Source organism: Macaca mulatta, chromosome 7 (assembly GCF_049350105.2).
Source record: "Macaca mulatta isolate MMU2019108-1 chromosome 7, T2T-MMU8v2.0, whole genome shotgun sequence".
NCBI classification, from domain to species: Eukaryota; Metazoa; Chordata; class Mammalia; order Primates; family Cercopithecidae; genus Macaca; species Macaca mulatta.
In genome coordinates, this window is record NC_133412.1 from 80,911,774 (window position 1) to 80,938,990 (window position 27,217).

At 46.7% G+C, this 27,217-nt stretch overlaps 1 protein-coding gene across 13 annotated transcripts; it reads right to left on the reverse strand.

Moving 5' to 3' along the window:
- Positions 1-459: 459 nt before the first annotated feature.
- On the reverse strand, positions 460-25,220 carry VPS33B (VPS33B late endosome and lysosome associated). 13 transcript variants are annotated; one of them, XM_015143048.3, is made up of 23 exons: positions 24,770-25,220; positions 20,414-20,494; positions 19,620-19,681; positions 16,633-16,682; positions 16,031-16,098; positions 12,094-12,139; positions 10,217-10,311; positions 9,819-9,923; positions 9,322-9,418; positions 9,024-9,101; positions 8,745-8,818; positions 8,370-8,456; positions 8,091-8,181; positions 7,779-7,853; positions 7,453-7,517; positions 7,275-7,329; positions 5,511-5,557; positions 4,479-4,611; positions 3,519-3,592; positions 2,290-2,391; positions 1,699-1,774; positions 1,476-1,592; positions 460-840 (listed from the first exon to the last, which is right to left on the reverse strand). In XM_015143048.3, the coding sequence occupies exons 1-23, from the start codon at positions 24,863-24,865 to the stop codon at positions 761-763; spliced, it is 1,854 nt and encodes a 617-aa protein (XP_014998534.1). In that variant the 5' UTR covers positions 24,866-25,220; the 3' UTR covers positions 460-760. The 13 variants fall into 13 exon arrangements, with proteins under 13 accessions (XP_014998534.1, XP_077796533.1, XP_077796531.1 ...); XM_077940407.1 differs by having other exon boundaries at positions 12,078-12,139; XM_077940405.1 differs by having other exon boundaries at positions 19,620-19,721.
- Between the last annotated feature and the right edge of the window lie 1,997 nt (positions 25,221-27,217).

Consider the following 27,217-nt stretch of genomic DNA (forward strand, 5'->3'; position numbering starts at 1 on the left):
CAGCACCTGGCCTATATTTCATCATTTTTGAAAGGTAAAGAGAGAAGGAGAAAGGCTACTAGCATCAGCAATGAGGAGGGTGCTGGTACATTTATAGGAGCACCGTTTGCTGATGCCTGAAATGGCTCTAATGGCACACAATCTTTCATTCTGCAGTAAGAAACAAAATGCTTAAAATTGAAGTGCCTCCTTAAGTTAAAACAACAAAGTCATTTTCTCAAAAATGTAATGAATCACAACATTTTAGAATTGGAAACGTGCTTGCTGGTCACCTCATCCATCCCCCTCATTTTATGGTTGAGGAAACTCAGGTACAGAATGGTCGAGTGACTTTTACAGGGAAGAACCAGATCAGGCCACTATAAAGTCCAGGCCAAGAAGCATAGGAAGCCCCTGTAGAAAGCTCCAGTGGGCTTTCACTAATAAAGATGGAAGTGCGTGTACAGAACAACAAACATATTACATCTGAGAGCAGAGGCTTTATTTACAATGATATTCAAACAGGATTTAACAAAGGATACCTCTTCCTGCTTGTATCTTAGCAGCATGGGTTGTACTTCATAAACAGAAAAGAGAAATATCCTGGGAGCAGGAAGTGAACTCTCTTCTCAGATATGTTCTCTAAATCCCAACCCGTTCCATGCTCCCGGCTCGTAGCAGGTAGTTGGTAGACACTTGGTTATAACAGCTGGGTGCCAGATGCCTGCCTCCCACTGAGGAATGTGTTCAGGGAAGATGACAATACTGGCCGGGAAAAACATCAGGCTTTCACCTCACTCATAGCCTCCATAAGACGAGCACTGTTTGTGACTGCTGTTGTCAGGAAAATGAACCTGTAGCCTAAGGAGTCAAATGCAGCAGCAGAAGAGACAGCGCAGATCTTAGGCCCCAACGGTAACCATAGAGCCCCTCCATTTCCACAGTCCCCATGGGATCAGAGCACCAGTTTATAGACAGAGATGTTGAGTGCCATACCCTTGGGCACCACTGCTTTCTACGCCTGGTATAACTGGGCTCCCTGCTATAGCAGCCCACAGTAAGGCTATGGCAAGTTGTACTCCGAGGCCAGGAGAAAACTATTCCTATGCAGGACACTTTGCGTGGGTTTTTTTTTTTTTTTTTTTCTTTTTTCTTGAGACGGAGTTTTGCTCTTGTTGTCCAGGCTGGAGTGCAATGGCGCCATCTCGGCTCATTGTACCCTCCACCTCCCAGGTTCAAGCAATTCTCCTACCTCAGCCTCCTGAGTAGCTAGGATTACAGGCACCCACCACCATGCCTTGCTAATTTTTGTATTTTTAATAGAGATGGGGTTTCACCATGTCAGTCAGGCTAGTCTCGAACTCCTAACCTCAGGTGATCTGCCTGCCTCGGCCTCCCAGAGTGTTGAGATTACAGGCATGAGCCACTGCGCCCAGCCAACACTTTGTTGCCCATATACAATGCAGGCCAATTCTCACCTTTCTGCTCTCTCTTACCTTTCTCTCTGCCCAGGAACCGGAGGGCTGAGATCTCAGAGAATGTGCAACCACCCAAGAACACCACTAAGATGAGGCGCAGGGACTCACTGGAAGCCTTGTCTTCCTTAGTCATGTCTGTGAGGATCAAGCCAGATTCAGCTCTTCCCTGACATGCTAGTCCTGAGTGGTGCATCCAGCCCACCTCTCACTGCCAGCCTACCCCACTGTTGATGCCACATACCTGTAAATGCAAAGTCACTGCAGTTGAGCAGCCGTACCACCTCATCAAGGCCCTGCCAACTTCGCCGCTCTAGCACCTGGGAAGGTATAAGCACTGTTTTTAAGGCTACAGACAATATCAGGCTTAGGAAAGGAAGCGCACAGCAGCCAGACTGTCACATTTCTTGCTCATTACTCAAGTAGCAAAAAGTTGAGACAGGGCCAGGTGTGGTGGCTCACACCTGTAATCCCAACACTTTAGGAGTTTGAGGCGGGGTGATCACCTGAGGTCAGGAGTCCGAGACCAGCCTGGCCAACATATAGTTGGCCTCGTCTATATGAAACCCCATCTCTACTAAAAATACAAAAATTAGCTGGGTGCAGTGGCACATGCCTGTAGTCCCAGCTACTTGGGAAGCTGAGGCAGGAGAATCACTTACATCCAGGAGGCGGAGGCTGCAGTGAGCTGAGATCACCCCACTGCACTCCAGCCTGGGTGACAGAGCGAGACTCCATCTCTCAAAGAAAAAAAAAAAAAGTCAAGACAAGTTAGGGACCAAGAGAAAGCAGAGACAATGAAATATGAATGGGAGCAAGAGTAATATGCTCTTACCTGCTCAATGATTCGGCAGCTCAAGGGCACATAAGCACCACTGAAGACGTAAGCCATGTCTCGGGGCACTTTCAGATCATACTCGCCGTCCACACGTGGGATCTATAAGACAAAGGGACTTGGCCGGGCGCGGTGGCTCACGCCTGTAATCCCAGCACTTTGGGAGGCCGAGGCGGGTGGATCACAAGGTCAGGAGATCAAGACCATCCTGGCTACCACGGTGAAACCCCGTCTCTACTAAAAATGCAAAAAATTAGCAGGGCGTGGCTGCAGGCGCCTGTAGTCCCAGCTACTTGTGAGGCTGAGGCAGGAGAATGGCGTGAACCCAGGAGGCGGAGCTTGCAGTGAGCCGAGATGGCGCCACCGCACTCCAGCCTGGGCAACTGTGGGAGACTCCATCTCAAAAAAAAAAAAAAAAAAAAAAGACAAAGGGACTTCATTAGGCAAGTGACAGCTCAGCTCCCTAACCCTTTAAAGGGTCAGATAAAGTGGCACAGCCCAAAGAACAATTCTTATTTCAACAAAAGGGAGAACCAGCAATAGCCCTGAAAAGAGAATCCGTAACAGAAGATAGCAGTTTCTGTTCAGTAACTGCCAGCTCTCTGGAATGAGTTCCCATGCACCATTATTGGATAATGTGAAGGGGCTGGAGAGACAGGTTCTCCTTTCCCTGTCCTTAAGAGACATGGGATATGGTTGTCACTGAAGCAGCACTTAGAATATTCTCTGGCATTGGCAGGTGCTTGTTACATGTTGATTAAATGAATGAATCTACCATGCTATAAGACTACCAAACAAAAGAATCTTTATACACATGAAATGACAAAAAGGTTTTTGTGGATTCAAAGTACTCCACAATGGGCCAAGCGCAGTGGCTCATGCCTGTAATCCTAGCACTTTGGGAGGCTGAGGTGGGTGGATCACCTGAGATCAGAAGTTCGAGACCAGAACTTCTGAGGTCAGAAGTTGGCCAACATGGTGAAACCCTGTCTCTACTAAAAATACAAAAATTAGCCGGGTGTGGTGGCATATGCCTGTAATCCCTTGGGAGGCTGAGGCAGGAGAATTACTTGAACCTGGGAGGCAGAGGTTGCAGTGAGCTGAGATTGTGCCACTGCACTCCAGCCTGGGCAACAGAGCAAGACTCCATCTCAAAAAAAAAAAAAAAAAAAAGTACGCCACAATGGAATGAACCCACTGTCTCCCCTAACCATCCCTGTCCCACATACCAAATTCAGCTTTTTGCTGATGGCACGAAAATTGCTCCTCTTGGCCAGAGAACTGAAAGCATCAGTAATCTTTCCTGGGGAAGAAATCTGTGTCAGGTTTCACCTAAGGTCTATGGATTCATGACACTGCCACGGACAACACCATTCAGGACACGACAGCACCAATCACATCCAAAAACTCTCGGAAGCTGTTCAACTACAATTCCCTGGAACTCCCACCCTTCTCCCCACCCACAGTCTTCCCCCTCCTACAGGGTACCAGATCTCTACTAAATGCAATCCACAGGGTAACCCAAGTTTATTGGTATGTGCTTTGGAGTTAAACTGACCTAACTTACTAACTAAGGGACCTGGGACAAATCACTTAATTCTCTTTTTTTTTTTTTTTTTTTTTTTGAGACAGAGTCTCGCTCTGTCCCCCAGGCTGGAGTGCAGTGGCACGATCTCGGCTCACTGCAAGCTCCGTCTCCTGGGTTCAGGCCATTCTCCTGCCTCAGCCTCCCGAGTAGCTGGGACTATAGGCGCCCGCCACCGCACCCGGCTAATTTTTTGTATTTTTAGTAGAGACGGGGTTTCACCGTGGTCTCGATCTCCTGACCTTGTGATCTGCCCGCCTCGGCCTCCCAAAGTGCTGGGATTACAGGCGTGAGCCACCGCGCCCGGCCATATCACTTAATTCTCTAAGCCTCAGTTTCATCATCCATAAAATGAGGATGAGAAAATTTACCTCACAGAGTCTTTGTGAGGATTCAATGAGAAACTAAAGGGCTCAGCACATGGTAAGTGTTCACTATGTGGAAACCACTCTTACTGGCAGACGTAGTAGTAATAATGGTAATGACATTAATAGGAAGGAATCAGTCCCCCTTCTCCAATTCATTCTGTCCCTCCCAGCGTGCTGCCTGTTGAGAGAAGTCAGGACAACAGCTGGAGTAGGGGTCACCTGTGCTCCCTGCTTACCTGCAGCCTTGTCGGTCACCAGCTTGCTCACTTTACTCTCCACGGCTGTGAGGGTGTCCCCAGGGGCCTGCTCTGTTAGGAGCCCAGCTCGTCTCAGATTGGAGAAGGTTAGCAGGTGTTCAGGGCCATAGCTCTGAAGAAGATGCAATTAGACTATTTACTGAGTGTCTGAAGAGCATCTAGCACTGTCAGGCACTACAGAGGTGAGAGAGAGAAGGACTATGTAGCCTCTGCTGCAGTGTGAAGGAGCTCACACTTTGTTGAGATAAATTTTCACATTAGAAATAACCAAACAGGGCTGGGAGCGGTGGCTCATGCCTGTAATCCCAGCACTTTGGGAGGCCAGGGCAGGCAGATCACTTGAGGTCAGGAGTTTGAGACCAGCCTGGCCAACATGGTGAAACCCTGTCTCTACTAAAAGCACAAAAATTAGCTGGGCCTGGTGGCTCGTGCCTGTAGTCTCAGCTCCTCAGGAGGCTGAGGCAGAGAACTGCTTGAATCTGGCAGGCAAAGGTTGCAGTGAGCCGAGATTGCGCCACTGCACTCCAGCTTGGGGGACAGAGCGAGACATTGTCTCAAAAAAAAAAATAAATAAATAAATAATTAAACACCAAACGAAGAAGAATAAAAAGCAGCATGAGACTTTAGAGACCTATGGATGTATGGGAAAGGCTTCCTGGATGAAGTAAGACTTGAGAAGTGCCAGGAAGGAAAGCTGAATCAGTGCCTCACACGGTGCTAAAATGAGAGAGACTCCCAGGAGTAAGAACTCACCTCTGGGGCCAGCGCTGAAATGTTTAAATTAAATTCTCAGCACTGGCCATGCGCCGTCAGTGTATGGGGTGAAACAAGGGTAGAGGGCAGAGAGGCGTGGTGAAAGGTGACTCTCCCTAGTAGCTCTAAGAGGGAGGCCTGAATGGAAACAGGAGGGTAATGGAGGCAGGAAAGGGGCCACTTCTTTTGCCTCTTTCAAAAATGCCCAGTAACTGCCCTCCACCAAGTTCCCTCAAGAATACATTCTCCAGGCCTTACCTGCAGATACTGTGTTTTCAGAGATCGGTAATCCTTGGGGATCAAACCTAAGAGTGAAGAAAGTAAGACAGGTGCATGAGAAAGAGGCCGGCAGAGGCACCCTAAAATGTACAGATCAACCAGCAACGAATGCCTTCTTCAGGAGGAAGGATTCAGTAAATGTTAACCCTGCAGAGTATACAGTTGGTTCAAATTTTAAGCTTGCTTACTGAAAGATAAAGCCTAGGTCTGGGAGCTCCCAAGAAGGCCTGTGAAACATAAGGGTGCTGAGGAGGGGACACTGGAACTAATGGTGATCATAGTGGGATGTGGGGAGGATGCAGCAGGAGGGAGGAGAAGTGATGACTCATTTATTTATTTATTTATTTATTTGAGATGGAGTCTTGCTTTGTCACCCAGGCTGGAGCACGATCTTGGCTCACTGCAACCTCCACCTCCTGGGTTCAAGCCATTCTCCTGCCTCAGCCTCCTGAGTAGCTGGGATTACAGGCATGCACCACCACGCCTGGCTAATTTTTGTATTTTTAGTAGAGACAGGGTTTCACCATGTTGGTCAGGCTGGTCTCCAACTCCTGATCTTGAGATCCACCTGCCTTGGCCTCCCAAAGTGCTGGGATTACAGGCATAAGCCACTGCACCTGGCAGACTCATGCATTTCTTCCTGGCTAAGGGGCAGTTCTACTAGGAACTGTTTCACAACTATTGAGAAATAGGAAAAGTGTTCAAATGAGTTCCAAAAGCATGGTCTTATATGTTTTTCTCCATCGAGGTAAGAATAACTGGGATTCTAACTATAGTAAATGAGATTTAGAATAAGCAAAATACTTCTCTGGGTAAAAAGCAACCTTCGGCCGGGCACAGTAGCTCACTCCTGTAATCCCAGAACTTAGGGAAGCTGAGGCAGGTGGATCACCTGAGGTCAGGAGTTCCAGACCAGCCTGGCCAACATAACAAAACCCCATCTCTATTAAAAATATAAAAATTAGCCTGGTGTGATGGCGTGCAGCTGTAGTCCCAGCTACTCGAGAGGCTGAGGTGAGAAATCGCTTGAACCCGGGAGGCGGAGGTTGCAGTGAGCCGAGATCGTGCCATTGCACTCCAGCCTGGGCAACAGAGCAAGACTCTTGTCTTTAAAAAAAAAAGAAAAGGAAGAAAAAGAAAAAGAAAAAGAAGGCAACCTTCAAGAATATTCACCAACTGGAAGACTTCAACAGTGAAAACAAGTTGCCACGAAAGTTACAGAATCTGGGATTTTAGAAATGTTCATGAAAACTAGCTGGGCATGGAGGCTGAGGCAGGAGAATCACTTGAACCCACGAGGTGGGGGTTGTGGTGAGCCGAGATCGCACCACTGCACTCCAGCCTGGGTGACAGAGCGAGACTCTGTCTCAAAAATAAATAAATAAATAAAATAAATGTTCATGAAATTAACTTGCTGTCCCTTTTTCCTGGAATGTATCTTTATCTTATTGAAAATAAGGACAGATGGAGTGATGAGAGAAACGCCACTCAGCTCTACACCCCTGCAGTCCTAAGATATGACAGGGCTCTAGGGTGGCCTGGATGTGGTCCCACTTAGGGCTAAAACAATAAATTACCCTGTGTCCTTGTGATAATTCACCCCAAACAAAAAAGAACCCATGAAATTACAGGGAAACATTCTGTTTGCTAAGACATTTGCCTTAGCCTTTCAAAATCACTTCTTCTGTCCCTAAGACATAGTTTCTCAATCTGACATTCTCATCTTTAGTCTTTTGGGCTCACCATTCTCAGTGATGGACAAAAGGCACATGAGGCGCAGGCTTTCTATAGGCGACACCTGCATAGGAAGAAAGACTCAAGGAGGACTGAAGCTTCACAACACGTGTTCTTTTCCTTCTGCTTAAGGCTGATCCCACCTCTAAACGCCATTCTTGGCCCCCACAGCCCTCCACCTGCGCACCTGCCGGTCTATGTGTTCCTCAATGTAGCTGGTGCTCTCCCGGATGTTGAACCCCTCTAGCAGTGCTGTGAGAAATCAGAGGAGAGCCTGTTACTAGGGGACGAGCTCAGCTGTTGCCATCTATGCTAACAGGTGTCTGTCTCCCCATCTCTTTCTCCATCCTTGGGGTGGGTTAAGGGACCCCCAGGACTTCTAGCAGGAACCAGCATTCCACATAGCCAGTGTCAGCTGGAAAGAGCCAGAGAACATCTTTTAAGGGTGGGACAGGGCTGGGAGCTGGGGAAGTAGAAGTGTGGGCAGTAGCACAGCAAGGCTGTGGCAGTTACCATGCTCAGTCTTGATTAGCTCCTGGAAATCCTGCTTGGTTTTCTTCTTCATGATGGATTCACAGGCCCCAATATCTGCAGGTTGGATAAAGGGAGCTGACATATTCCTGTTTCTAGAAAGATGTCCCTTTATTGTCCAGAAGAATAAAAACCTCTTAAGGCAAAATCCAAAAGCACTTCTTCCCACTTTACACCAAATAAGACCATATGCGTCAGATGAACAGGGATCTCCTCCTCGGGGTAATGGTACTCTGGAGCCTTCCCCGGAGGGATACAGTCACTTCCCCTCACGCCCCTCAAGCTGAAACCTACGGAGACTCAGCAGGCGGTGCTCCTGTTTCAGGCCCTTGAGCTCCTGGGACACGAAATTCTTCATCTGCTTAATGTCCATGCCTCTCCGGCGCTGTGGGAAAATTCCCAAAGGTTAACCCCCCAACCTCAGACATGAGAAACCACCACCCTCCCTCAGTTGTCATCTATCCATGAGAAAGGACAGGGAACCTGTCATAATATTAGAAGGAGAGTCCAAGGGCAGCAGCCTTGGGAAGCCACTGAGGGAACAAAACAGAGGACCAGGGCTTGGAGCCTCACATCATACTGGGCCTGCAAGTTCCGGGCCTTCTGGCTCAAGAAGCCAAAGACATTGGAGAAGTGCTCATTCCGAATCTCATTAAACACCTGTGAGGGGAGTAAGACAGGAACAACTTACTCTATCGGAACCATCACTTAGCAGTAGAATGACAGTACGGGAAGGGTGCTCAGGTGTTCTGGCAGAAATACAAACAAAGCTGAGCTGGGATCCATAAGTCCATATCAAATGCCTACTCCGTGCTCTGAGGTATGCTCTTAACTGGTGGGGAAACCCTCTCTCCCACAGACTCAGCCTCCCCTCGCAGCGCTGGGGCCCACAGCCTGGTATAAGCAGTGGCCCTAGTGGGGGCCCATTGCTAGCACCCACACCCTCACCTTGTCCTCGGCATTGAGTAGCACCTTCAGGCTCTTGTCACAGGATGTGACTTCTGGGCCAAAGTCGACACTCCCTTTGAGAGCAGAGGGACAGTTATTAGGATCTCCAATGAGGACTTCTCCTACCCTTCCCTGAACTGCCATAAAGGTCCTCAAACTATTTGGAAGCCAGCAGTTCATTCAGGGTCTGGGTCTCTCCCACAAGCCCTGCCATGTGGGAGGTGCCAAGGCTGATGACCACATCCATCTTGCCAAGATGCAGAGGACCATGGCACTTACCACACTTGATGCGGAAGGTGTCATCTACTAGGCCCTCGTAAACCACTTGGGAGCAAAGTGCTGTCACAAAGTCCACATCTGAAACAGAGATCCCTGACTGTGAAGGTTCTCCCTGACCCAGCCTTCTACACAGCATGCTCAAGGGCAGCTTTGACACTTTCCATAGGGCCAAGGACCCACGCTCCTCAAAGCTGGGATTCACAGCCCTAACCTTAGGATTTTAACTTTGCCACCACGCTTTCCATATTCCCATGTCTTCTAGGGCCGAAAGATGACAGGAGCGCTGGGCATAATTTACCTCTGTCCAAGAGAAAGATATGTCCAATCTCTGGCCTTCGGCCCTTGGTTTCGCCATCCTCCTCCTCCTCCAGGTTCCTCCACAATTCATATGCCATCTGCCAGGGCCCAAAACATTCTCAGTCTTGTGTCCAGGTCCCTACTGCAGCCAACCCCTTCCATGTGATACTTCCTCTTGTCCCCGAGACAGGAGCTAATTATTCACAATATGGCCCTATCTACTCCCATCTGTGTCTATCCTTCCCTGACACTCTTCATACTGGTGAGAAGATGTGTTACTCTGTCCCCAAAATGAAAAGAGATTTAGGAATGCCACCCAGGAGACCCTGGCTTTTGCCTCTCTGTTAGTCACACAAGTTCTCCTCTCTGAGGATCTATTCCAGAACAACAAAAGCAAAGAATACACCTTATATCACAGATACCCTTGGATAACCTCACGTGGGTACGCAACAGGGGAAACAGGGTCTGCTGGGACAACAGTACTGCTAGTGCTCTTACCTTGGCGCATCTGCCAATTCCATAGCAGTTTGGAAAGGGTCCATAGAGAGTGCTGAGAAGGTGTAAGGCCTGAGCCACAGTGTTGATCCAACGCTGATCTCCTTCCTGCAGGGACCACACAAGTCACAAAGATATGAATCAACCCAATAGGACCATTTGGAAAGTGGTTAGCCCTAGAAGCCCTGGAGCAGGGTGGCAGGGTCTGGGGGATGCTTGAAAGGCTCATTTTCATTGGCTCCACAGGAAGTCCCACAAAGACCAATCTGTAGCACTCAATCACTATATCACTATGATAAATTACTTGAGTTGGACAAAGGTTACATTGGTATTTCTAGCCCTCTGCATCCCACATGTGTCTCCATCCCCTGATGCCAAGACCCAAGGGCCTCTGCATTTACCAGAAAGTAATCCCTGAAAAATTCTGGTAGTTCCATGCTCAGCAGATCCACATCAAGAGGCAGCAAAGAGAAGGCCCATTCATCACAGCTCACATCTGTGGGGACACAGAGCATCAGCCTCCCTGTAGAAGGTACTTAGCTCCACGTTAAGAGGGAAGGTCCGCCACAATCATGCAACAAATATTTGAGTGCCTGCCACACGCCAGTACTGCATTAAGCAATAGAGGCTCAAAGAAGAATAAGACATAGTCCCTGCCCTTAAGGAGCTCACAGTCTGATAAGGAAAGGAGATGCGACCACAGCAGCCTGTAACACAATGTGGTAAGTGATGGGTTTTTACTAGAGGGCTGACCAAAAGTGCCAAGAAAACGTTCATTCATTCATTCATTCATTCATTCATTATTTATTTATTTAGAGACTGAGTTTAGCTCTCATCATCCAGGCTGGAGTGCAATGGTGAGATCTCGGCTCACTGCAACCTCCACCTCCTGGGTTCAAGCGATTCTCCTGCCTCAGCCTCCCAAGTAGCTGGGATTACAGGCATGCGCCACCACGCCCAGCTAATTTTTGTATTTTTGGCAGAGACAGGGTTTTGCCATGTTGGCCAGGCTGCTCTCGAACTTCTGACCTCTGATGATCCGCCCGCCTTGGCCTCCCAAAGTGCTGGGATTACACGCGTGAGCCACCATGCCCAGCTTGCTCATTCATTATTCAGCAAATATTTACTGAAAGCTGCCTACATGCAGGACTATATGAACACCAGAGATACAGCAGTGAGCAAAACAGACATGCTCCCAACCTTCTGGAGCTTACAGTCTAGTGGGGGAGACACACCAGACAAATTATGACACAAACTGTTAAATCACGGTTGTGCTCCAAAGAGGTCAAACAGCAAGCTGTGAGCACCATATATTAAAGGGCTGTAACCACAACTGGTGGTGTAGGAAAGACTTCCCTCAAGAAGAGAAAATTAAGCTTAGAATTTGCGTAAGACTTGGGAAGGCAAAAAGCTGTAGGATGGAGAACATCCTGGGCACCTGGAAAAGCAAAGGTAAAATCCCTCTGGCTGGAGGGTGGTGAGTCAGGAGAAGGAAGTAGCACACAATGAGGCTAATGGGACAGGCGGGGCCAGACTGTGCAAGGGATAGGAGGCATGTTGGGGATTCTGGGCTTTATTTTCAGCTGCTGCCAGATTTCCAGCAAGGAGTGCTGTGATCAGGTTTGGGCTGTGTGGAGAATAGCCTGAGAAATACACAGAGGGGAGGCCCAGTTTTTCCTGTGGGAGCCTTGGGAGGTGAGAAAAGAGTGGTTGGTCATTTCCAACTCTAAGCCCTGGTATTACTTTCATACTACCCCAATAGTGTTCTATCTGTCTGTCTGTCTATCTATCTGTCTATCTACCTACCTACCTACCTACCTATTTATGAGACTAAGTCTCACTCTTGTCGCCCAGGCTGGAGTGCAATGGCGTGATCTCGGCTCACTGCAACCTCTGCCTCCTGGGTTCAAGCAATTCTCCTGCCTCGGCCTCCCGAGTAAGCTGGAATTACAGGCGTGCACCACCACGCCCAGCTAAACCAGCTAATTATTGTATTTTTAGTAGAGATGGGTTTTCACCATGTTACCTGGGCTGATCTCAAACTCCTGACCTCAGGCCTCCCAAAGTGCTGGGATTACAGGCATGAGCCACCGCACCCAGCCCCGAGTAGTGTTCTAATTTGTGGTCCTGTTCCCATTCCCATTCTCAGGAACCTCTCCTCCTGCTACACTAACAGGAATAAGACCAGGAAAAGAAAGAGCTGGGGGGTGGAGAACAACAACAGTTTTTTCTTCTGTATGTTCTCTGTCCCTTTCCACTCACATTCATCTCCTCTCACCTCCATAGATTCCCTCTTCCTCAAGCACCATCTCACATGCATAAAACTGAAAGAGAAAAGGAAATTGATTAGTAACCACCTTCTTCTCTGTTCTATTTCTCTGCAGTTCCTCTGTGGTCACTGATGAGGACAATAATTACTGAACCCAGTGAAAGAAAAGAGAACCCAGACTCTTAGATCTAGAAAGGACCATTAGAATCATCCAGCCCAGCACTTCATTTCTTTCTCATCCATTTAATTTATGTTTGAGTAAATTGTTTCTTATCTCTCTGAGAGAATGGAAGAACTTTACAAAGGAGAAGGAATTCAGCTGTCTTCGAAAGGTAAGTTGTACAGGCAGAGATGAGAGCAACGGCATGAAGTGCTCTGGAAATTGTGGAGGAGCAGATGGGAGCAAACGATCTGTACAAGGGAGAGTAAGTTCTGTTTAGGACATGCCCACAGGACCTCTGGAGACACAGACAAGGACTTGGGATTAAGTAGCATATACCCTGTATTTAAAGTGGATGATGTGGCTGGGTGCAGTGGCTCACTCCTATAATGCCATAACTTCGGAAGGCCGAGGCAGGTGAATTGCTTGAGTCCAGAAGTTCCAGACCAGCTTGGGCAACAAGGTAAAGACCCCGTCTCTACCAAACAATGAAAAATTAGCCGGGCATGGTGGTGCGTGCCTGTAGTCCCAGCTACTCAGGAGGCTGAGGTGGGAGGATCATTTGAGCCCAAGAGGTCAAGGCTGCAGTGAGCCAAGATTGCGCCACTGCACTCCAGCCTGGGCAACAGAGTGAGACCCTATCTCAAATAAATAAATAAAAAAGTAGATGGTCTGTCCAAGAGAAAAGAACACACAGAGGAGAGCTAAGGACAGGACCCTAGGGAACACCAAGATGAAAGGGGGCCAGAGTACAGGACCTGGCAGAGAAGACTGAGAAAGAATACTCAGAGAGGTAGGGGCAGGAGAAAACAGCAATAGTCAAGGCAGAAAAGGTCAGAGTTGCAAGGAAGGGTGGGCAACAGTGTCAAACGCCAGGGAAGTTAAGTAGGATTAACATTAAATAGACACCAGTGGATATGACAACAGAGAACTGAGGGAGACTCGATGAAACGATGAAGGTGGAGATGAGGAAGCAGAAGCAGTGACAGTAGAAGAGTCTTCACAGAAGCCTGGCCATGAAAGAAGGGGGAGTCCTGAGAAGAGATGAAATGGGGGACATTGTTTAGAAGGGATAGACATGGGTGAAGACCAGAAGAGAAAGTCTACCTGGTAAAGCAAGATAATGGAGAAGGAAAGCAGAAACGGGGTCAAGAACTGGCATGGAACAGCTCATCTTTGAAGGGAAAAGGCCACAATCTCTTCCTCCTTTGAGGTAAGTGGGGAAAGGGTGAATATTTGAAAGTAATAAGAAAGAATGCTGAGGGCACTCACATCTGATAATGAAATGACATTATTAACAGCTAATGTTGTAAGCCCTTAAAATGGATTAGGCGTTATTCTTCGTGTTTTACAAGAATCACTTGTCTTCATCTTCATACTAGCTCTGTGAGATGTAGATCAATGCTACGTGCTCCTTGTTTTACTGTTATGCAGAAGAATTCTATTCCTCCCTCACTCATTTCTGCCAGGAAAACTGAAATCTACAGGCCTGCTTTTAACTTTTAGTGCTAAGTAATGGAATTCCAGAGCCAGGTCTGAAAACTGCCAATCTTCATAATTAACAAAGGAGTCTCAAAGAAGAGAGACAGATGCCTCCTAATATAAAATTAGGTCAAATAATTTGATTAGATAAGGTGTTAAGTGGAGAACACTCATTAAAATACCAATTTTGTTTTTCTGTGTAATATAGAGACTTGTAGGATTATTTTAACTTGTAGGATTATTCCCTGTTAATACAAATGTGTCCTTGGCCAGGCGCAGTGGCTCATGCCTGTAATCCTAGCACTTTGGGAGGCAGAGGTGGGTGGACTGCCTGAGCTCAGGAGTTCGAGACCAGCCTGGGCAATATGGCAAAACCGCACCTCCATTACAAATACAAAAAATTAGCCAGGCATGGTGGTGCACACTTGTAGTCCCAGCTACTCGGGAGGCTGAGGCAGGAGAATTGCTTGAACCTGGGAGGCGGAGGTTGCAGTAAGCCAAGACTGCGGCACTGCACTCCAGCTGGGTGACAAAGCAAGACACTGTCTCCAAAAACAAAACAAAACAAAACAAAACAAAACACCAAATCTGTCCTTGGAAGCATAATTTGAAAAAAAAAGAAATGGTTTTGTAAGGGTCCAAGAACTAGAAATTATTGCTATGACTCTTTTAATAACATTCAAAAGTACCTATAATTCTGAGTGGTTGTCCTACTCAATAATTTCTTGCCCTGGTAATAATACTTCACATGTTTGTATTCCTAAGCATATTATCTTAAAATAAATATTTTTAAGATTGTGCTATCAATCTTCAGGTGACATTCAAAGGAAGGTCACTGGTTCTTTCCTCTTATTCCTTTTATAGAAGGAGAAAACAATATAAGCCTAGGGTCCCACTTGATTTCTTATTTCGACAGAGACTCAAAGTCATCTCACTTAAATTAAGAGATAGGTACTATTATCAACTCTATCTTCCAGATGAGAAACCGAGACACGGAACAGCTTAGTACCTAACCCAAGACCACACAGGTAATAAGGCCTCAAGGGTGGATTTTATCCAGACAGCCTGGTTTCAGAGGCTTCAGTCCTTAGTTACTGCTTCTATTTTCTCTAGAATTTTCTTAGAAAGATTGAAAAGTAGTAAATTCTGTTCTTCCTAGTCTAGTTTCTACCTTCTCTAAGTATGCATGCACTACTTGCTGTAGCTTTATAGGCCTATGGTTGGCAAGGTAAAGGCCTGGAACGTCATTCCTCCCAATCACTGGGATTGAGGATGAATGTAGCTGATGCACAGGTGAGAGGGGAGCTCAATGGAATCAAGAAATGGATAGACTATGATGGACCTCCAAATATGTACTGCAATTATTGAGTTAAAGATGGAAGAGCTCTAGCCTGGCTATGCTAACTCACTGTGTGAGCATGGGCTTCAGTTCCCTCAGCTGCTCAAAGTTGGGGTGGAGTAAAACAGTCTCTAAGGCTCCTTTCCTGTGCAAGAAAAGGCTTTTCCAAAACATGGTGGCATGGTTCTAGTAACCTAGGGGCAGCCCAGTCACATCCCCATAAGCATAGGGGATGGGAGGAGGGGGGTGATGATTTATCTAATTTATTATTAAAGAGGGATACAGGGAGAAAGTCATTGAAAGCCGTAACATTGTGCACCATTACTATACTAGAGTTTGTGTTAGGGATACAAAGCAGGTTCTACCTCGCAAGTGTGAAGTTTTTCATTTAAAAAAATCTACGTAGAGGCCTCCTCACACAATTCCACAACACTTTATTTGGGACAGTATGCTGGCAGACCCTCTGCTAAACAATTGAAGATATGTAAATGAAAAGACAGTGACAGGTATTTTGTTCAATCATACATAATTTGCTTTGAGGGAGTGCAACGGAAACTGAATCCCCAGGACAACAGTGTGGGGAGGTGCAGCCTAATAACAGGTGATTGGGTCGTAAGGGAGGAGTCCTCATGAATGGATTAATGTCCTTATGGCAGGAGGGGGTTGCTATAAGGCAAGTCCAGCCCCTGGGTGCCTCTTGGTCTCATGTGCTGGCTTCTACCTTCCACCCTTCTGCCATGGGATGACCCTCGCCAGATGCCAGCCTCACACTCTTGGATTTCACTACCTCCTCAGACTATGAGCTGAATAAATTTCTGTTCATTATAAATTACCTAGTCTCAGGCATTCTGTTACAGCAACAGAAAACGAACTGAGACAGGGAGGTAGTGCTGTTGGCCCCTTACCCCTGCCTGGTCCTCAGTCCTGTTCTACCTTATCCCACTTCCTCCAGGATCCAAACTCACCTTTTGAGGGCTGAAGATCACTTTGTATTTGCGAGTTCTGCCAGCCAATTTGTCAGCATTGACAAGACCTACAGAGAGAAGGAATGCAGCCCAGCAAGCCATGAGCCATCTGCACGAAGCAGTTACACTAGAAGCAGGGAAGCTTCTGGGCACGGTGGCTCACATCTGTAATCCCAGCACTTTGAGAGGCCGAGGCGGGTGGATCACCTGAGGTCGGGAGTTTGCGACCAGCCTGGCCAACATGGTGAAACCCCGTCTCCACTAAAAATATAAAAAATTAGCCCAGTCTGGTGGTGGGCACCTGTAGTCACAGCTACTCAGGAGGCTGAGGCAGGAAAATCGCTTGAACCCGGGAGGTGGAGGTTGCGGTGAGCCCAGATCATGCCATTGTGCTCCAGACTGGGCAACAAGAGTGAAACTCCGTCTCAAAAAAAAAAAAAAAAAATGACAACAACAAAAAAGAAGCAGGGAAGCAGATATCCTTCACAAGTGCTACAGCCAACTCAAACAATTATTTTCTTATTAGAGGGTCCTTATGGCCAAGGCCCTTAGATCTTGCCCGCCCTTTCCCACAGTTACACATAGTACCATGGCACACTCACTGGCAATGTATCGCATATTCTTGATGCGGGGTCTGACCAAGAAGCACAATCTATGAGAGAGAAAGAAAAAAAAAACAGTGAAGAAAAATTATCAAGTTGGATAGCAACTTAGAAGAAACTGAAATAATACCAACTTTTTTGCCATTTGCCCTACAGGTCTCATCCTAGCCAAAGTTATGCCATTCTCTTGGTCCACCATACACCAACCACAGAAGATACTCTCAACACAATGGGTAGAATGTGATGAGCTGGGTACATTACTGGCCCTATAGTGGACCCAAAAATTGCTGTTCTCAAATAACTTACAATCCAGTGGGCAAAAAAAGGTGCATATATGGAGTATGTTAACAGTCAGTGCCGAAAAAACAATACAAGAATACCCCATAAAAATATACAATTATTATTTGTCAGTTAAAAATAAAGGCTGGGCATTGTGGCTCACACCTGTAATCCTAACACTCTGGGAGGCCAAGGTGGGCAGATTGCTTGAGCTCAGGAGTTCGAAACTAGCCTCGGCAACACAGTGAGACCTCATCTCTATTAAAAATAATAATAGTAGGCTGGGAGCAGTGGCTCACACATATAATCCCAGCACTCTGGGAGGCAGAGGCGGGTAGATTACCTGACGTCAGGAGTTTGAGACCAGCCTGGCCAACATAGAGAAACCCCATCTCTACTAAAAAATACAAAAATTGGCTGGGCGTGGTGGTGCATGCCTGTAATCCCAGCTACTCAGGAGGCTGAGGCAGGAGAATCGCTTGAACCCGGGAGGCGGAGGTTGCAGTGAGCCCAGATTGCGCCATTGTTCTCCAGCCTGGATGACAAGAGCTAAACTCTGTCTCAAAAAATAAAATAAAATAAAATAAAAATTAATAATAATAATCATAAAATAAAATACAAGAACTATAAGGCCTGGCGAGGTGGTGCATGCCTATAATTCCAGCATTTTGGGAGGCCGAGATGGGTGGATCACCTGAGGTCAAGAGTTCAAGACCAGCCTGGCCAACATAGAGAAACCCCATCTCTACTAAAAATACAAAAATTAGCTGGGCATGGTGGCAGGCGCCTGTAATCACAGCTACTTGGGAGGCTAAGGCAGGAAAATTGCTTGAACCTGGGAGGCAGAGGTTGCAGTGAGCTGAGATCCCGCCACTGCACTCCAACCTGGGTGACAGAGTTAGACTCCTACTCAAAAAAATAAAATAAAACTACAGGCGGATGCAGTGGTGCACACTTGTAATCCCAGTTACTCAGGAGTCTGAGGTAGGAGGATGCCTTGAGCCCAGGAGCTCAAGGCTGCAGTGAGCTATGATTGCACCACTGCACTCCAGCCTGTGCAACAGAGTGAGACTCTGAAAATAAATTTCAGAGTGAGTCTCTGAAAATAAATAAATTTACTTAAAAAAATTTAAAAATGTAAGAAAGTAATAGAAAATAATGTGAGCTATGACTGCACCACTGCAGTTCAGCCTGTGCAACAGAGTGAGACTCTGAAAATAAATTTTGGAGTCTCTAAAAATAAATTTAATTAAAAAAATTTAAAAATGTAAGAAAGTAATAGAAAATAATGTTTTTCAAACTGGGGTCCATGGATATATTCTCCATGTATCCAGGAGAATTTTTTCTTCTAAGAAAGCGTGTACATTAAGTTTCAGAAATACTTTAAAATCAAGACAACAGCTGTACATGACTACATGCCAAGTGAACAGGATAAATACAAAATGCCACGGAAATCCAGAGGAGAAAATCACCCTGGACTGGAAGGGCAACAGAGAGCTTCATGGAGGAGGTGGCTGGGCTCTGAATGATGGACATTCTTTTTTTTTTTATTTTTTTTATTTTTGAGACAGAGTCTCGCTCTCTCGCCCAGGCTGGAGTGCAGTGGCGCGATCTCGGCTCACTGCAAGCTCTGCCTCCCGGGTTTACGCCACTCTCCTGTCTCAGCCTCTGGAGTAGCTGGGACTACAGGCACCCGCCACAATACCCGGCTAATTTTTTGTATTTTTTTAGTAGAGACGGGGTTTCACCGTGTTAGCCACGATGGTCTTGATCTCCTGACCTCGTGATCCGCCCGTCTTGGCCCCCCAAAGTGCTGGGATTACAGGCGTGAGCCACCGCGCCGGGCGGACATTCTTTATAGGAGCAGTGAGGACAGGAGAGAATTTCAGGCAGAGCGAATGGAGTGATGAAAAAGGTGAAGGCACAGGCACAGAGCTGAGAGGCGGGTGGAAGCACAACTCAACAGAGGCTTGAAGGGGACACACGAGAGACAAGGCTGGAAAGGTAATGTGGGAGGCCACGCTGCAGACAGCCTTGGAGTCTATGACAAATAATGTAGACAATCTTCAGCAAGTAATGAGAGCCCTAGAAGATTCTTATTTTTTTTTCTTTTTTTTTTTTGAGATGGAGTATTGCTTTGTCACCCAGTCTGGAGTGCAGTGGCATGATCTTGGCTCACTGCAACTCATCCACCTCCCGGGTTCAAGTGATTCGCGTGGCTCGGCCTCCTGAGTGGCTGGGATTACAGGCACACGCCACCACACCAGGCTAATTTTTGTATTTTTAGTAGAGATGGGGTTACACCATGTTGGCCAGGCTGGTCTCTATCTCCTGACCCAGAAGATCTGCCCACCTCGGCCTCCCAAAGTGCTGGGATTACAGGCGTGAGTTGCTGCACCCGGCTGCCTTGCAGTTTCTTGAGAAAAGCACGATGAAAATAATTTTGAAAGATTAGCCAATCTGGTTATAGACTGTAATATAAATTAGAGAGGGAAGAGGACAAGAAACTACAGAAAGGAAACTACAGACAACAAAACAAAACAAGACAAAACAAAACAAAACAAAACTACAGAAGAGTAACTTAGCCATGAAATTGTAAAGTTCAGGGAGGTGAACCATATATCTCAGCCAAGGACAGATGAAAGGCAAATGTGCCCCTAGGGACCTCCTCCAGCTTGGAGTAGGGACAGATTCTCCCAGACACTCACTGTTCACTGGAGCTGAGGGCTGGCTTGTTCTCCACCTTGTATAGCTTGTCTACTTCGTGTTGCTACAGAGAGAATCCAATAAGACAATGGACATAAGAGTGCCTGAAAAGCACAAAGGGTGATACGAAGATAGGGAACTTCTTGAGGGCTTCCTAATTATGCTAATTCTAGGAATCAAACTGCTCCCCTGACAACCAACCCACTGAACTTTCCTCAAGCTGTCAATAGGAAAACCAAAAATAAAATAAAAACAGTATGGGCCAGGTGCGGTGGCTCATGCTTGTAATCCCAGCATGTTGGGAGGCCAAGGCAGGAGGATCACTTGAACCCAGGAGTTTGAGATCAGCCTGGGTAGCATAACAAGACTCCATCTCTACAAAATTTAAAAAAAAAAATCATATATTCCGTAGCAAATAGACTCAGAAAAATAAATAACAAATTTAAATTTAAAAATTAACCAGGTGTAGTGGCACATGCCTGTGGTCCCAGCTACTTGGGAGGCTGAGGCAGGAGGATCGCCTGAATCCAGGAGGTCAAGACTGCAGTGAGCTGTGATTGTGCCATTGTACTATATTCCAGCCTGGGTGGCGGGGAGAGACTTCGTCTCCCTCCTCAAAAAAATACAAAACAAAAAAATATGAACAACAGCATCGATCTCCCTTTTCCACCCAATTAAGCTACCCTATGTTTGCCTTACAACGGTAGTCACTCTTCAGTAATTTGTATTGTTCATCAAAAGAAAAACTGCTCAAAGAGGAAAGAGGGGCATGACCCCCAGGGGAAAGGGATGGTACCTTCAGAATGGAGACATTGGCAATTCGATCCAAAGGGCTCATGAGATCTGCCTCAATGAATAAATCCTTTTTTCCAGGAAGCTGAAGGAGACACAATATGTTGGGTCACTCACAGGTCACACGAGCTTCCTCACCTGAGAACTAGCCTAGCCACCCATCTAACAGAAGCATAGTCTCTGAGGTGGGAGGGCACTAAGCATCGTCTAGCCCGGCACCTTATTTATTATCTGTATCCACAGTTGACACTTCTCTCTATATTTACCTGTTTTGCCTTCTTATTTTCTGTACCAGCGGGAAGAAGACATCCCACCTTCTTTCTCAGGTTAACTCCTTGTCACTCAACCCTTCTGCTCACCTGTGACCTTGGTCTGCACCTCACTCCCCTTCTCTGCTGTCTCCTCCACTCTGGCTCCCAACCACCCCTGGTCTCCTGCTGAACAAAGCCAAACACAACAGAACCCCACCTTGCATTTTTCTCCTAAGTACAAAATAAAATAGCGCACGCTCACTGCAGAAAACTTAGCAAACCCGGGACAATCCTCACCCCATCACCCTTCCACTCCCCCATCCCACAGTCCCTGTCATACGATTTCTACACCACCACTCCTGACACAGATCTCAGTGTCTGTTCAGAGGAAGGAGAGGTCACAGTTAGTGACAGGGAGCGGAAAGTCATTGGGAGAGTCCTCTCAACCAGGCCTTCATGAATGGGTAGGGTGTTGACACGGATGTTTGAAGAGGGCAGTCCAGCAAAAATCAGAAAGAGAACATAGGCTGTGTGGTCTCGATTTTGGGGACGATTTTGCCCTCTGGGGGACATTTGGCAATATCCAGACACATTTTTGGTTATCTGACTCACGGTAGGGGTTTTACTGGCATCTCGTGGGTAGAGGCCAGGGATGCTGCGAGACATCCAACAATGCACAGGCCAGCCCCCACCACAAAGAATGATCCAGTCCAAAAGGTCAACGGTATAGAGGGCAGGAAATTTTTTATTTATTTATTTTTAATCTTATTTGTTGTTTTGTTTTGTTTGTTTTTTGAGACGAAGCCTCCCTCTGACACCCAGGCTGGAGTGCAGTGGTGTGATCTCGGCTCACTGCAACCTCTGGCTCCCAGATTCCACTAATTCTCTGCCTCAGCCTCCCAAGTAGCTGAGATTACAGGTGCCCGCCACCACACCTGGCTAATTTTTGTATTTTTAGTAGAGACAGCATTTCACCATCTTGGCCAGGCTGGTCTTGAACTCCTGACCTCGTGATCCACCTGCCTCAGCCTCCCAAAGTGCTGGGATTACAGGTGTGAGCTACCGCTACCGGTCTGTTTTTTGTTTTTAAAGACAGTCTTGCTCTGTTGTCCAGGCTGGAGTGCAGTGGCAGGACCTCAGCTCACTGCAACCTCTGCCTCCCAGGGTCAAGCAATTCTCCTGCCTCAGCCTCCCAAGTAGCGGGGATTACAGGTGCATGCCACCACACCTGGCTAATTTTTGTATTTTTAGTAGACATGGAATTTCGCCATGTTGGCCAGGATGTTCTCAAACCCTTGACTCCTCAGGTGATCCACCTGCCTCAGCCTCCTCCCCAAGTGTTGGGATTACAGGTGTGAGCCACCACGTTTGGGCTTTTTAAATGTTTCTTTATTTTTTAGTTTCCCAAACCCAAAATGGTCAACAGAGGGTAGGAAATCTTGAGGTAGGTGAATGGTGAAAAATAGACCGAAATAGTTGGCTAGGATTGAGCAGGAAGGGCTCCAAATGCCAGCTTTGGGGAGTGTGGCCTTGATCCTCTAATTAACAGGGAAAAATAAAGCTTTTGTGCACTGAAGCATTCCAATCAGCTGGAAATGTTAATGAATCTGAAGACTGGAGAAACAGGAGGCAGGGAGTTCACTTAGGGAGTTAATGAAACCATCCAGGAAGCCCAAGCATGTGGCAATGAAAGAGGGCCTGATTTAGGCTGGTGGTGGTATGAGCAAAAATAGATTAAGAGATACATGGAATGTGTAATATAATGTTGGTTTTTTTTTTTTTTTTTTGAGATGGAGTTTCACTCTTGTTGCCCAGGCTGGAGTGCAATGGCGTGATCTCGGCTCACCCCAACCTCCACCTCCTGGGTTCAAGCAATTCTCCTGCCTCAGCCTCCCAAGTAGCCGGGATTACAAGCATGCGCCACCATGCCCAGCTAATTTTGTATTTTTAGTAGAGACAGGGTTTCTCCATGTTGGTCAGGCTGGTCTCGAACTCCCGACCTCAGGTGATCTGCCCGCCTCGGCCTCCCAAAGTACTGGGATTACAGGCGTGAGCCACCGCGCCCAGCCTAATATAATTTTTTAAAATACTTCAAAGAAATTAACAGTGTTAACAGTGCTTATAACTTATGGTAGGGCCATAAGTAATTTTTTTTTCTTTTTACTTTCCTTGATCTTCTTACATTTTCTATAATATGCAAGTGTTATTTTATAATCACCATAAAAAAGTTATGTGTAAAGAAGTATACATGGAACTCAGCAACTGGTTCAGTTAAGTATCAGGGTGAAGGACAGGCAAAGATGATTTTGATATTTCAAGCCTGAATAGCAATGCACATTAACAAAAATTAAGTCAGAAGTTAGTTAGGACAGGACGTTATTGCCTGGAAATCCACTTTGGCCATGCTGAATAACCCAGTGGGTTCAAGTTTCTCTCCTTGGTCTCCTCTACTTGATCTCACCGGAACTAGCGGCTTTAACTAGCACCTCTTTTCAATTCTTCAGACATTTGTTGCAAGTCTTTTATGTGCATGTCACTGTGCAAGCACTAAGTATAAAAGAGAAATAGGCTGGGTGTGGTGGCTCATGCCTATAATCCCAGCACTTTGGGAGGCCGAGACGGGCAGATCACCTGAAGTCAGGAGTTCGAGACCAGCCTGGCCACATGGTGAAACTCTGTCTCTACTAAAAATACAAAAATTAGCCAGGTGGGCTAGTGCGCACCTGTAACCCAGCTACTCCGGAGGCTGAAGCAGAACCTGGGAGGTGGAGGTTGCAGTGAGCCAAGATTGCGCCACTGCACTCCAGCCTGGGCAACGGAGTGCTCTGTCTCAAAAAAAATAAATAAGTAAAATTAAATAGAAATAAAATCTGGTCCAAGATGCCCTGCTGTTCTCGTCTTGATCCATCTTCCTTCCAGTCCTCACAATGGAGCTGCAGTTCCACATTTCTATCTGCTGGATGTTACAAGCTGTATTTCTCACTGGTATCTTAACTTCCCCCATCCAAACCCAAACAAATCAACTTCCCCCACCAAACCTGTTTCTTTTTCTAATTATTTTTCTCATTTCTATTCAATGTTCATACAACAAATATTTATTAAGCATATGGTGCATGCTTGACTCTAAGCTAGGTACTCACTGGGTAGTGTTGACCAAAACAAACGTGATCCCTGCCCACCTTCCAATCTAATGAGGAATACAGACATAAAATGAATAACTAAATGATTACACAAGTAATCCATTAAAATCACAGTAGCAGTATTATTTTCCTAATAACCAGGTTAAAAATCTCACTCATTTTTGCTTCTCCTCAACCTTTATGACCAATCAGTAAGTCTTTGAGTTTTCTTTCGCCATAACTTAAAAATTCATCATTTCCCTTCATTCCCATTGCTACCAGTTTTGTGTGGGCCTTTATTACTTGTCTAATCTACGGTCTCCTAACTGGCCTTCTTGTTGCCCATTTACCCCACCACACACATCACTATTAGAATCATCATCAAGTATTGTCTCATGCCACAAATGGAAAAAAAAAAATCGTCAGTGGCTACCGTGTAACTGCTGATGGCTGTCTTCCCTGTACATGCCTTGTCTTTCCCTGGTTTGTCAACTTTGCTCCTACCAATCTATCTGCCTGGAGCATGCTTAGTCGCCAAAGAAAATAAGCTTATTATTCACACTCACCTCCTTGAAGCTCCTAGATCATCACCCCAGCTAGAAATGATCACTTATTCTGAACTCTTCGGGTACGCTACTCTATCACTCATTTACCACCTGTGTGTGATAATTTGTGCTTCACACAGCTCCTGCTGGAGTGGTAGGATCCCTAATGGCAAATATGTCTTAACCATCTTTCCGTCCCTAAGGATGCCTGGCACTAATGGTGTCTCCCTTGCCTGTATGGGGGTTGGGGGCTGATTTCCATTAACTCTCTGGCCAGGTTCCAAACAGCTCTTACTACTCCCTGGATTCACTCTGGACCTGCTGGGGAAGCTCCAAGGAACTACCAGGGGCCAAGAACAAGATAAAAGGGGCACGGCAAGGAAGAAATGTGCATCCAATGAGTGCTAAACTGTAGATGCGATAAAGTCGCCAGGCGAGCACTGACCTGCTCCAGCAGATAGATGAGCTGGTCTCGAGCCAGCCTCTTGAGCATGGAGAAATCAGGCAGCTCAGGGGCGTCTGGCCGATGGGGAAAAGCCATGGCAGCGGTGACCTGCGCCGCGGAGTGGAAGGACGCCCTTCGCTCTGAGAAGGCCGGCCGCAGCCCAGGGGAAGCGCAAGGGGGCTATCCTTCAGGCCTGGGCACCGACTTCCAAAGACCCCAGAGGTGCCCTCGCTCCTCAGCAGCACTCCAGGAATGAATGGCCACCTCCAGGCAAAGAGAGCTACTACCGCGGAGCAGCCTTGTCTCAGACCTGCAGCCACCGTGTCCTGACCCTCCCTCCCTGATCCACTCAACCCGTCAGCAGGATTCCGGTCTACACCCCGCAGAGACTCCGCAGCGTACTGGGAGAACCCAGTCTCCTGCCAGAAAGAGAAGCGACTTCCTAGATCTCCCGGAAGTCCCTTTCGTTCCCAGCGCTTCGCGTACCAGGAAGGGGACGGTGTCTTGAAAGGGACATTTAAAAATCGGAGGCAATGAGTCTATTAATTAGGTGGCTGTGCCTGGGGTCCCAGCACTCAAGAGGCTGAGGTGGGAGAATCGCTTGAGTTAGGGAGGCGGAGATTGCAGTGAACTGTGATCGCGCTACTGCACCCCAACCTGGGCAACAAAGCTAGACCTTGCCTCAAAAAAAAAAAAAAAAAAAAAGAAAAGAAAAGAAAAAAAAGACATAATGGATGCAACAGGCTAACAATACCTGAACTCTGATCAGTCATACCATCATGTCATTTCCTGGTGAGATGCATAGGGAATACAGAGCATCACCTACCTAACCAAGCCTCAAGATCTGACTACGAGTTTATAGGCTATATAGAGATTAGCAGGAATATGTTAAGACATCGTAGGTATGAAATCAACCATACCCAAAATGTAGGAAATTATATGGGACAAATGATCTGTCTTATTTAAAAAAAAATGGCAAAGGGAGAAATGTGGGAGGGGGAAACACTTCAGAATAAAAGAGATTTAAGGGATATATCAACTAAATGTTTCAATGTGTGGATCTTCTTCGGATAATAATTGAAAGATAACTGATTTAAGGAATTACTAAAACTTTTCAGGTATTGTATTTCTTTTCTTTTCATTTTTTTCCAGACAGAGTTTCGCCCTTTTGCCTAGTGGAGGATCTTGGCTCATTGCAAGCTCCACGCCACACCCCCACCCCCACCCCCGGCCCTAGGTTCAAGCGATTCTCCTGCCTCAGTCTCCCCAGTAGGCTGGAATTACAGGCGCGTGCCACCATGCCTGGCTAATTTTTGTAATTTTGGTAGAGACTGGGTTTCACTATGTTGGCCAGGCTGATCTCAAACTCCTGACCTCAAGTGATCCACCTGTCTTGGCCTCCCAAAGTGCTGGGGTTACAGGCGTGAGCCACAGCGTCCGGTCAGGTATTGCATTTCTATGTTATCATTTTTTTTTTTTTTGTATTTCTATGTTATACAGGCTTGTATTTCTGTTAAAAAGAAGTCCTTATCTCTTAGAGATAACATACTGAAGTTTTTACAGATGAAATAATTTGGCCAGGAGTTCGTGTCTGTAATTCCCACCAAGTTGGGAAGTCCAGGTGGCGGGGCAGGGCGGAGGGCGGGAGTTGCTTTAGCTGGGAGTTTGAGATGAGATTGGTCAACTACAACACGTAAAAAGTAGCCAGGCGTGGTGGTAGGCACCTTTAATCTCGATACTTGGGAGGCTGAGGCAGGAGGATCACTTGAGCCCAGGAGTTTGAGGCTGCAGTGAGCTATGATCATGCTACAGCACCCCAGCCTGGGCAACAAAGTGAGACACCATTTCTTTTTTTCTTTTTCTTTGAGATGGAGTTTCGCTCTTGTTGCCCAGGCTGGAGTGCAATGGCACAATCTCAGCTCACTGAAACCTCCACCTCCAGGTTCAAGTGATTCTCCTGCTGCAGCCTCCTGAGTAGCTGGGATTACAGGCATGCGCCATGCGCCTGGCTAATTTTGTATTTTTAGTAGAGACGGGGTTTCTCCATGTTGGTCAGGCTGGTCTCGAACTCCTGACCTCAGGTGATCTGCCTGCCTTGGCCTACCAAAGTGCTGGGATTATAGGCACCAGCCACCATGCCTGGCCCGATCTGTCTCTTAAAAAATGAAAAAATGCTAAAATATGTTTGGGATTTGCTTTAAAATAACCCAGGGGGAGATGTAGGAACACTCAGGAAAAAGACTGGGCCAGGCACGGTGGCTCACGCCTGTAATCCCAGCACTTTGGGTGACCGAGGCAGGTGGATTGCTTGAGCCCAGGAGTTCAAGACCAGCCTAGGCAACATAGCAAGAACCCCATGTCTATAAAAAAATTTAAAAATGATTGGCCATTTGTTAATTGTTAAAGCTGATGGGTACATGGGGGTTTATTGCATTTTAGTATTCTACT